Below are 12,921 nucleotides of genomic sequence, written 5' to 3'. Positions count from 1 at the left end.
GAATATATATATATAAACATAAAGAATTATAAAATAAAGTAGAACTTTTTTAAGTGGGAAAACATGAAGGTTCTCTTCAGGATTTTTATCCTAATATGGTATTAAGGAAAGCAGTTATCAGATAAATTCAGGGGTTGCTGTTATACTTATAGTGATATTTTTAATAGATGGATAAGTTATTTAATATAGAAGTATTTCTTAATCTGCTGTTTAAGGTAAGGTATAAGGCAACACAGTAATTTAGCCATTTCAGAGGGATTTTTTTAAAAGTAAGAAGATATGTGAAATAACTTTTACCATTTGTTTGTTTTGGATTGTTTCTCAACAGTTAATAATAGCAACTTTTTACTTCATTTTCAATAAAATTAGAATCATGCATTATAATAAAAAAAATTTTAATGCTGTCATATAGTTTGAAATCATTATTAAGATTTATATTTAATAATAATTATAAAATGTAGCTAATTGTAAATTAAAGTTATCAGAGTTTCTTTAAAAAAAACTTTAAATCAAATAAATTAAATATTATCCATCTCTTCGAAAAAGAAATCTTGGTTAAAAATCAAATTTATTGCCTAAAGAATACATATACTTTGTAAAGAATACATAGAAAAGAATTGCTAAGAAAAATTTCATCACTGTTTTGTATGTTCACGTTTGCCACACATACCAGTTTTATACGAAGTCTTATCTACAGAAAGCAAGATTATTTTTGTGTTGGTGTTAATCTCGATTATTTTTCTTTCTTCTCTATTAGTGGGGGTGTATTGACACCAGGGGCTGCTTTTTCGGATACAAGTCTCTTAAAAAGAATTGAGAAAAGAGGCATCACAATCATTGGTGTGTGAAGCAAATATTCCCAGAACAAATTTATTTTCGTACTCACTTTTGATGAATAAAGATTTTTCAATAAATAGAAACTGATTATTTTTGTTTCATAATTTTGTACGTATGTAGTTACTTTGTAAATTGTTTATGAAAAGACATTTACATACTTTTAAAGCACTTTTTCCTGCTATCCAAAAGAAACCTACATTTCCAGGATGCAGAGAAAAGCAGAAGAAACTAAAAATAATCCATTTAATTATTAAATGAATAATTCAAACATAAAACATTAAATTTAATTTGCAGGTTTTGTAGTAGACAAGAAAAAAAGCATTTAAGAATGAAGAATAATGAATGAATAAAGGGCTAACAACAAAACAAAAAAATATTATAATTTAATACTTGAAATAAAGGCAAATTTTTTTTACAAGATAGTACAATGTATTTCATTTTCAAATTTCTTGTTTTGTTTTGTTTAGAGCAGAAATATTAAACAGTTTCCAGTGTAATTTTATCATGGAGCATAGGACAACTTGTGTTAGTTTGGGACCAAAATATATTAAATTCGTATTGTATTGTTATATTAAAAATCTAACAGATATTAAGTTTTAAGAATAAGTACCTGTTTTTGAGCGTTTCAAAAAGGTCTACTTTTATTAACATTTTGTATGCATACCTCTAATAAGATTTAAAGACTGAACTTATTTTTTGACTAATTAACACAGTCTAGTGTTGTTTACCAGAAATTCAGACAGAGCTATCTGACCCTAAAATGCACTTTTCTATGATGATGGCTTGCATATTAAATCATTTTTTTTCCTAAAAAAACTAAATATGTTTATCTATTTTATGAATTTATTTTATGAATTTATTTCTTACAACAAACAAAACAAAAATAGCAGCACTAATCATCTTATACTAATCACTGATATAAATCAGTAACTTCTTCCTAATGTCATCCATTTCTCTATTTTTCATTTCAATATTATTTTCTGTCCTAGCCCTACAAATTAAAAAAAAAAAATTTATCGTAATTTCACTTAAGATAGCAATTGAAAACATGGGGGGAAGAGACCAGATCATTAAATTTAATTTTTATTTTTAACTAAAATATTTGTCGCATTTTTAAGGAAATAAAAAAAAATAATACAAAAAAACTATTGGGAACGAGATTAATTGATGGAATTTAGTTCACTGATTTTTTTCTCAAGACTAAAGAGTGGCACCCATGTGCATGTTATGAAGCCAATGACGTTTGTAGGGTCCAACCTACCTTAATAATAAAGTTTCCATAGGTATCAACAAATAATGAAAGCAAATAAATCAATAACAAGCTTTTATTGTAAACAAAAATAACAGTAGCGAAATCAGTAAATTAAACTATTCCGAATAAATCATTATGTTCCAAAATATGGTTACAATTAACCATAAGCAATAGTTTTCAAAATATGGTTACAACTAACCATAAATTGACTGAAAAAGTAGAAAAACTCGAAACAAGGGTAACTGGAAATATGGGAAATAATGAGAGAGGGGCAGTAGCGTTTAGAGATAATCGAAATAATGAGAGAAGGATTGGTCCCTGTTACAATTGTGGTAGAGTTGGGCATATTGCTAGATACTGCCGTGCCAGACAGAGAATGGGTAGAAATGTCCAAAGTCAACCTGTAGATAATACAGTTGAAGACATTTGACAGGAAAACTAAGTTTGGGTCAGCCCAAGTTCGTGCAAATTTATACTAATGAGGGTAAGTGTGACTTTTGAGAATTTTAAAGTTTTATCTCTTATTGATTCAGGAGCAGCTCTTAATTTAATCAGGGCTCGAAAAAACTCAGAAATTTTACCCGTCCCCGGGGACGGCTTGTCCAACAATGTACCCGTCCTCATTTGAAACTAACCCGTCGCTTCTAAATAATAAAAAATATTTTTTTTCTTCTTATTTATTACAAATCATAATTTTGTGTGTATGTAGTTACTTTGGAAATTTTTTATGAAAAGACATGTACATACTTTTAAGGCACTTTTCCCTGATTTTTTAAAATATTTTTTAAAACTTTAGCACGATTGAGGGATTATTTACTGACGGGATTATTTACTGAAATCTGTTTATGTGTACTATTTTATAGTTAGTAAATAAATAAGTTTATGTGTACTATTTTAAAGTTATTAATTAAATATGCTTAATCTTATTTTGTGCAGCTCTAGCTCTAGTGCGACGTAAATGAACAACAACAGAATCTTATTTTAAATTTATTAATTTAATGTTTATGATTACCAGTTTAAAAATAAAACTGATATTCGCATTATTTTAAAGCTATATGACACACATAAATCACAATTCTCAAAGTAACAAAGGGAGTAAAACAATTGATAAAAATTTAATAGTTTAAATATATCAGTATAGATAAAAATACGGATTTATAATATACATATATTTTTTATGATTTTACAATGTACATAAAATAAAATATTAGTGTCAATTCTTAAAAATTACTGTAAATTATCATTATATGATAAGCACACCGAACAAAAAATTAGTCACCCCTAGAGAAATCATGAAAAACATCATTCAACAGCGTGTAACACCGCCTCTGGATTCGATAACCGCCTGGATTCAGTTAGAAAGTGAGTCCACAAGGTTTTACTGGTACGTCGAATCCCGTTAAAGCTACTCGCTGAGGATTTGATCGCGTAAATAAACCAAATTGCGAGAATGATGATTTCGGCGTTTTACCTGTTGATCCAACATGTTCCACAAATTTTCAATTGGGTTGAAGTCAGGTGATTTTGCAGGCCAGTCGCGATGTAATTGAGTGTCTGAGTGTTCATAAGACCAGTATATTCTTCCAGCCCGATGAACTTTGCTGTTGGCATCCTGAAAAATAGTGGTATCTACAACACACTTTTCATGAAGATGTTAACTGATAGGCTACATATAATCACCCATAATGTTCAAATAAACATGTTAGTGACCACCTCAGTGAGGGGTCTCAATCTATAATAAGCAAAACGCCCTTAAAAAAGGACAGACTTGCGTCAGACCATATAATATTCCGGCAGTCAGCAACATTCCACGTTCGCTGATTTCTAGCCCACTGAAGTCGCGCAGCTTTACGTGCCTGTGTGAACAATGGCCTCTTACGTCTGACGTCGTCTTTCGTGACCACGTGTATTACACCACTGCTTGTAGACGCGTTGAACAGTCCGCATCGAAACACCAACAAATCCAGTATTTTCATTTACTGTTTGACCATGGGCACGGCCTAACACAATTGCTCCGTTTTACCACTCAATCATACCCTTACACTTATCCATATTTACACACAATTCCAGCTTCAAACAAAAATATCTCACCGATTGCTACTTACCTGTAATCACATTGAAGCAGCGTGCATGCTGAGCACGTCACTTGACCACTTTGCACCATCTGACGAAACCTAACGATTCATCGGTGCTTGTGCACAAGGGTGACTAATTTTTTGTTCGGGGAGCTTATATTTGTATAATGTAATTTTAATAAAATAAGTGTAAATAAAAATTCGTACACAGTCATTAGCGCGATAAAATTCAAATGTATTTTTGCACAGAAAAATACATAGATTTCATAACACATATGAAACATTCAATTAGTCACAGAAAAAAAGAAATTTTTTTCCAAGTACTTTAAAGATACCCGAGCAAAGATAAAACTTACAGCACATTAATTACAGATAAAATATAATAATTAAAAAAAAGTCTCATAAAAAAAGACATCACAGTGAAAAGAATTTGCAATATTTTTGAGGGAAATTTATAATTGTAAAAATAAATTTCTGTGGAAAATAATTCTATGTGACAATAATTGTGGGACAACTTAATTTGAACTAATGAAATTTATTTAACAAATAGTTGCTGCTAGAAGAAAGGGAAAATAATAATTAATTTTTTTTTATTTTGATTATTTTTAAAATCGAAGGTTTGAAATTAAAGTTCTTTTTTAATCAATTATAAAGTAATTGCAGGATATTTACCTTATTATGTAACATTTCATAATCAAGACATTTAGCTACCATTATACAATTATTTACTGTGATGTTAATAAATAGGTTACCTTTTATTAAGTTATATTAATTTTCATGACAAATTTAATGTAAAACTGTATTCAGTAAACATATGCATTTTAAAATAATGAATACAAAATAACTATTTAAATTCTAAAGCAATATTAAGCAAGCAATTATATTAGTTTTAAATTTTATCAAAAAGAAAATTGGTAGTTAAATCTATGGAAGCAAATTTGTGTTAATGCAGTGAAATATTTTGGGATATTTTTTGAATACATTTTAGTTTTGAAGCTACAATCTGTTTATCATCAAAAAACAAAAATGACTATCAAGAAACTGGAGCGGGGATTGAGTTAGCAAGGGTTCCTTGTTCATGAGCCGAATTAATTGAATTTAAAAAAAGTTTTGTACAATCATTTGAAGGTTTATCATAGTCATTTTCTATTGTTATTATTGATGTGACAGCAAGTCAAAAAAACTGGAACTTTTTCCTGTGGGTGACAGCTTTCTTTTTTTTTGTTCATACAAGTGGACTTATTTTTAACAAAATATTCTAAAAATTAATCTGACAGAGTTTCTGGGATATCAGTGCACTCAAACTTGGAAAAGTATCTTTATTGGTATAATTAGTAACGTAATTAAATTGTGAGATATTTCAACATTTTAATGCAAGATTTTAATACAATCTATAGAAAACAACATACTTAGCAATTTGAGATCTGAAATCAAAATCCTAACTTTTCATGGATGTGCTGGATCCAAGCAGCCAATATACTTAAATAATAATAAAACACTTTAGTATGCAATATTTTAAAAATGAAGAGTCACTAACATTTGAAATACAGAGAGAATGAACAGGATTCACAAATATCAAGAGTAGTAACTTAAGCCACTTTTATAAACAAATGTTCCTTTCAAATGATACTCTGTACTATGCATGAATAAAGCAAAGCAACATAAATAAAGCACAAATACAAGTATAGAAAACGGTCTACTATAGTTGCAATTCTATAAACAATACCCTTCCGCATTGAAAAAAAGACACCAAATGATAGTAGGATAGGACTACTGCCATTTGATGTTTAGACACTGAGAAAAAAATTTTGTTTCTAAAACTGAAACTATAGTAGGTCCATTTCTGTACTTTTATTTGAGCTTTATTCATATTGTTTTGATTATTTAAAATGTTTTATTGCCTAAAATTAAAAAAAAATTATGAAAACTTTACAACAATTTAGGTTAGGCTACAGATATTTTGCTAAAAAGCATGGGGGAATGAATTACAGATAAAAAAAAAGTTCAGATTAAATAACACTTGCTTACACATTTAAATTCTCTTTTTCTATTCACAAAAAAATTATAGATGAATAAATTTATTATAATCAAACACAATAAGTTGTTTTAAATTAAGAGCAGTAACTTGTTGCCATATCATTCCTATTTCATAATCCATTTGATGTGGTGCTGAATCTTATATCAAGATTTGCCCCATTTAAAAATGATATTGCACCGTGGGATTGATTAATAAATCATTATGTGCAGTTTTTATATCAATTGAATATGAGGAGAGATACAAGAATTTCAATTTACATAAAAACGAATCAATCGGAATAATCAAAATGTGTTACTTGAAGTGTTATCAGAATATATTATTTGTTCAGGAGAATGATTGGAATGATAATTTAAAACAAGGTTGAAACAAAATTCAATTGAGTTCAGTGAGTTTTATNGAAGATGAGCTATTAAACTACTGGACAGTAACTCATGAAAATTATATTAATTAATAACAATTTAATATCTTTCCAAACAACCTCCACTTGATGTAATTGAAAGACTTACCCAATAATTTAAGCTTGGCGGTCACAAGAAATACATCAACATATCTGGGTAAAGGCTGAAACTGGACTATATATTTTATTATAGATAAGAGGTTATATTAAGGATAACCCCAAGTAGCACCAAATATTAGATAACATCAGAAAATCGGCAAAATCTAACGTTATCTTGCACAACTTCTAATATTAGAGAGATACAAGAGGTCGCTGTTTGCTCTGCATTATGAAATTTTAGATTCTATGCAAACTAATATTATCTAGCGTTCGCCATAATATTCTTTTGCATTAGTTTTCATGCTATATAATATAGAGATACAAGAGGTCGCTGTTTGCTCTGCATTATGTAATTTTAGTTTCTAAGCAAACTAATATTATCTAGCGTTCGCCATAATATTATTTTGCATTAGTTTTGATGCTATATAATAATAGATTTTGTATTTTCTGATATTATTTTGCTTTGCTTTTTATTTTTTTGGAGTAAGCAAGAGGAAGACATGGATGGTAGTAGAATAATTCGGCGATACAATTTTACTTAATTTTCTGTATTGTTGTGAAGCAGTAAAACACAGAACAATAGTTTTATGTCATTCCATGCATTATTTACTTAGCAATACAGAAATACTAAATAAAATTATATTAGCGAATTCTGCTACCTTCCATTTTTCTCCTCCTTACTCCAAAGTATATCTTATGTTCAGCTGATTTTTTTGAATATTTCAAACTTAATTAGGAAATAATATTTTATTGCAACTTTTATTGATATTTTTTTCTTTTATTCATACAGTGGGTTTTCTGACAAATTATATATCATTAATAATTTTTAAGTCTTTAATTTTAAAATGTACTCTTAATTTTTCTTTTAAAAAACTGGGCTTAATTTATCAAAATCTCAATTTAATTTGTTAGTTCGTATTATTAAATGTGAAACTTAAGCCATTTGTAATTTCACAATTATCATTCACTATTTATATTCTTAAATTATATAATAAAAACCACACTATATAAATATAAAGTTACATATTTACATTTGAACTAAGCGGAAATTTAACTTAACATTCTGTATTATTATTATATCTATATCACCTTATAATTCTAAAATAACATTGTTCCATTTTTAAGTTGTCATTTTTTGCAATAATTGACACAATAAAGAACATTATTTAAATATATTCAAATTACTTGTTTCAATAGATTTACACAATTTTTCTTCCACTGAAATTAAACGGAGAAATACTTACTTAACTTTATATTTTAGTATTTGAAATTTTATTTAGCAAAACACCTAAAAAAACTCAAACGCAAGGTAGAAATTTTTCCAGGGAAGGAAACCAGGAAAGCAANTCTTCCACTGAAATTAAACGGAGAAATACTTACTTAACTTTATATTTTAGTATTTGAAATTTTATTTAGCAAAACACCTAAAAAAACTCAAACGCAAGGTAGAATTTTTTCCAGGGAATGAAACCAGGAAAGCAACTAATATCATGAAATTTGCTAATATTTTTTTTATAATGTTAAAATAACTTTAATGGGCACATCAGAAACTTTCAACAATTCAATAATTATTTAAAGGTGTTATGTTCTATTAAACTAACAATCTTTGCAAAAAATTTGCATAACATTTTAATTTCAAAACTATCAGTAAATATTATGTTTTATCTAAATTAAATTTGCACAAACATATAATTGCATACAGGAATGAGACGAAAAAATAATAAATTTTTAACATTATCTTTCAAAAGTTGCCTTTAATATTAATGATCAAAATTTGACTACAATCAATTACTCTTTTGAGAAAGTTACTATTACAAAATAGATTTTTGATTAAGACAATTCCATTCCACATTTTTCTCTGATTATATAGTATGCATTGTGACATAAATAGGTTTAAAAAAAAACAGGTGTAACATGAAAACATTTTAAACAGAGCTTTTCAGAAAATAAAATTAAAAAAATTAAGCAGATGCTGGAGTCCAAGTTCCTGGTATAGAAGAATTAGCTGTAAAAAAACATATATTATGCATTTAAAAAAGTTGCTTCAGCAAAGAACCTTATATATAAAAATTTAAACAAGGTTCTTCTCTACGTTGATTTAAATTTTCTGTTTTTACAATAATGTAAATAAATGTTCAGCTAAATTTTAAAAATTAATATTTACAAAGAATATACAAACCTTTCAGATGAAATTTTAAGCATTATTCTTTTCTACATTGATTGGGAATTTTCATTAAAATGTAAATGTTATTCAGCCTAAAGTCAAAGAAATTTTTTACAATTATATTATTTTAAACGTGATAAAAATAAAAAACAAACTTTTTGTCTCATATCTTAAATGAATAATCATGTGAAAATTTTCTACATTTAAATGTTATTCAGCTTAAAGTCGAAGACATTTTTAAGATTAGAATCATTTGACAATTATTTTAAACATGATATAAATAAAAAAAGCAAGCCTTTTGTCTCAAATTTCAATTGAATAATCATGTAAAAATTTTCTGTTATTCAGCTTAAAGTCAAAGAAATGTTTACGATTAGAATTATTTGACAATTATATTATTCTAAACATGATGAAAACAAAAAAGCAAACATTTTATCTAACCTTTCAAATGAATAATCATGAGAAAATTTCTGAAATTGAAATAATAAAAATACTTACAACTTTGAGATAAACTTTAAAATCAGCGTTAAAATAAAATTGTTTCCGATATCATGCCGTCTGATTAAAATAACCAAAATTTAAATATATTCAACTTTTTTCATGACACTTAAGCACTCATAAAGATTTGTTAACGTTGCATTTTATCAATACAAATATCATACCTGACAAATCAAAATTTTAAAATGTTGAAGATTTATAACTAAGTCGTAGAAAAAATTACACACTACAGTAATGAGGAAAAAAAAATGTAAGATAAACATAACTATTTCACGACCTAATAATTTTATTGAAAAACAAAACACACTATCAAATAAACTTCATCCAATTGTAAATGCAATACATTACCTTCATTGTTTAAAATTAACGTCAATAACCTTTTCATAAAACACAAATTAAAAGTACATAATTGTTATTAAATAAAATAACTTTTTTTTCATGACTTTAGAAATATCTGATACAGTTTGAGTTTATTCATCCAATTGTAAGTTTTAATTTACTTGAAATTGTATTTCCAAGCAGTAATTCAAAGCTTTTATGAAATGTTCAGCAACATGCTTATACGAAATAAATATAATAATGTGAGTACGAAAAATCACATGAGAACTTTTCGCTATGGCAGATTTATATTGGTCCTTGCTGAATATCCACACTGTATACATTCACTGTAAGGATCGAACTTAGAACTACCAGCTGTCCATCATAGTGTGCAATTTCATAGTGTGTGTAGTATCCAACTGCTCTTCTCAAATATTGAATTGGCTCAGAGAAGAAGTTTCTCTTGAAATCAATTTCTTCATAGTAGATTTTCTTGAAGATGAAGAACTATATCAGAAATTGTAAAAGAAATTAAATTTACAACAGAAAAACCAAACTTAAAATTATCAAACAATGTATATTTATTTTAAACTTAAACTATTTAATTTGAAAATGTTTTTAAAAAATTGCAATCTTTTACAATGAAATTCAATGAGTAAATTGTGGTATCGATACTTGCATCAAAAAATCTTGGTAAAGCCACACGAAAAGAAAAAAGTAACATAGTGAGAAGGAGATTAACAAAAGAGGTTTAGCTCATAAACACTCTCAAGCGAACTATCATACGTTTAAAAAAAAAAAAATTCAAACTGCAAAACTCTTTAACCCCTTTTATTAGACCTGAAAATAAATACTCACTACGTGGCAAGTCAACAAAAAAAGTGTGAAATAAACAATTATGTACTTACTTTCGACCATTGCTTATTTTAAAAATAGTAGATTTCCTTGAAGATGAAAAGCTATAGGGGAGAGTCGGGTAGTCATGCCCACTTATGGAGTATTGCTTATATTTCTGTATAATATTGAGTAATAATCAATATTTTTGCATGTTTCATTGTTTTATCATCGCATTAAATAATGCAAAAATAATAAACCAAAAAAAGAATAGTTTAACTTAAAAAAATAGAAATTTAAAAAAAACATGTTTTTCAGCCCGTTTCAAAATGTGTCGGGTAGTCCCGCCCAGTTACAAAAATTCTGTTTTTTGGCTGTTTTTTCAGGTGTAAATGAAAATGATCAATGTATTGACAATAGATAAACCTCATTTATCATTTTTATCACAAAATTATTTTATTTATTACACATTTATATACTTTTAGTGAATTCTATCATTTAATAACAACAAATGTCATACTTTTTTACTTTGATTGCATTCAAATGCTTCTGTAGACTAATTCATTCGCAAATAAGTGAAAATAAATAAGTATGCGAATAGCTTATCATAATATTTATGATTTCTTGATATTAAATTTAATTTGGATATATCAATTACATTTTAAAAATATTTAATTTTTCATTTTTAAATATATAAATTTATGTTTCATATAATATTAAAACATATATTTGTTGTTAAAAATGCATATAACATTCAAATTTGAAGCAATAAAATAATAATCTTTGCAACCGTACATTTATCGACGAAATAAAATTGGGCGGTGATACCCGACATTCATGTGAGCGGGGCTACACGAAATCCAATTTTTTTTGTAAATTTGTAATTACTCGAAAAATTTCTTACATACAAACTTCTTTCTTTGTGCAAATTAAACTTAAGACTACATACTTTAATGCTGTATGTATAGAAAAAATTATTTTTTTAAGTATTAATATGGAGTTTAATCAAAGCATTCAACCAATTTTTCTTAATTTCATGACTATGTATTCAACATATTTTCAAAACTATTGTTTATCATATTACCATATAAAAAATACTCTATACATATGAAATTGACAGTGGGTGGGGGTACCGGACACTCCCCTACTGAAATTTAAAAAGAAAAGAAATTAGATTTTGCAATGAAAAAAAAAAAAAAAACAAATTTAAAACTATTAAACATTGAATATTTATTCGAAACTTTAATTATTTAATTTGAAAATGTTTTTCAGAAATTGTAATATCCTTTACAACGAAATTAAATGGTTAAATTCCGGCATCGTTACCAGCGTAAAAAAATTTCGTTAGTGTCACACAAAAAATAACGCAGTGGGAAGGAGATCAACTAAAAGAATTTAGCTCATAAGCCTTTCCAAACAAACTATCATATATTTTTTAAAAAAAATCAAATTGCAAAACCTTTCAACTTCTTTTATTAGACCAGCAAATCATTACTCGCTATGGGGCAAGTCAACAAAAAGAGTGCCGAAAAATATTAAATAAACAAATGCTTATTTTAAGAATCGTATAAGTACATCAATATAAAAAAGATACTATAAGAATTCAAAATCATTAATTTATGGTTGAAAAAACCATGTAGAAAGAGAATTCTTTAACAATTCACATATTTCAAAGTTGTAATATATATATTAATTATATTTTGCCCCTCCCCCGAAATATGTTTACATAACGTTCTTTAAAAGTCAATATGCATAATATTTATTTTTTATTGTTTAGTTAAATTTTTAATCTCAGATTATATCTAATAGAAATTTATTTAAAAACTTTTTTAAACAATAATTATTTATTAGACTAATTATTATTGTAATAATTATTTCATAAATATTAAACTAAACGAAACATTACAGAATAGGACAAACTCGAAAGGTATAACTCCGGGCAAACATATACATATTTTTTTGTTTAAAAAATTGCAAGTTTAAAATCTATTTGGTGATTGCAGTTGGCGGGACAGATCACGATACCTCCAGTCGTTTTGTTTTCTGTCAGGATCGAACATATGGCTCCCAGTTTTCTACCAGAATGTTAATTTCCATTTACATTGTGCAGCACCCAATCTCAAAATTGAATGGCTCCTTCCTGGTAGATAAGCTTGTTTGTTTATCCAGCAGACGAAGCTAAAATTATAAGGGAAAAAATTAACTTTACATTGAAAACACTAAATTTAAACCTCTTCATTACTTTATATTGAAAACATTAAATTAGTTAAAGTAAATTTAAAACTATTAAGCATTGAATATTTCTTTAAAACTTAAATCATTTTATTTGAAAATGTTTGCAATTTAATGGGTAGATTTCCGTAACAATATCTGCACCATAAAATCTCAGTATCACCGAACAAGAATATT

At 27.0% G+C, this 12,921-nt stretch overlaps 1 protein-coding gene across 1 annotated transcript in view; it reads left to right on the top strand.

Annotated features, from left to right (window-relative positions):
• The window catches only part of LOC122272810 (saccharopine dehydrogenase-like oxidoreductase), a 66,855-nt gene extending 65,928 nt beyond the window's left edge, over positions 1–927 (top strand). The window contains exon 3 of the mRNA XM_071180751.1: positions 758–927. Within this exon, the coding sequence (XP_071036852.1) occupies positions 758–848 (91 nt within the window). The 3' untranslated portion in view covers positions 849–927. The remainder of the gene's footprint in view (positions 1–757) is intronic.
• The last annotated feature ends 11,994 nt before the right edge of the window (positions 928–12,921 follow it).

Source organism: Parasteatoda tepidariorum, chromosome 5 (genome assembly GCF_043381705.1).
Source record: "Parasteatoda tepidariorum isolate YZ-2023 chromosome 5, CAS_Ptep_4.0, whole genome shotgun sequence".
Lineage (NCBI taxonomy): Eukaryota > Metazoa > Arthropoda > Arachnida > Araneae > Theridiidae > Parasteatoda > Parasteatoda tepidariorum.
The sequence above is the reverse complement of the archived record's forward strand: the minus strand, read 5'-3'. Positions and strand labels throughout refer to the sequence as shown.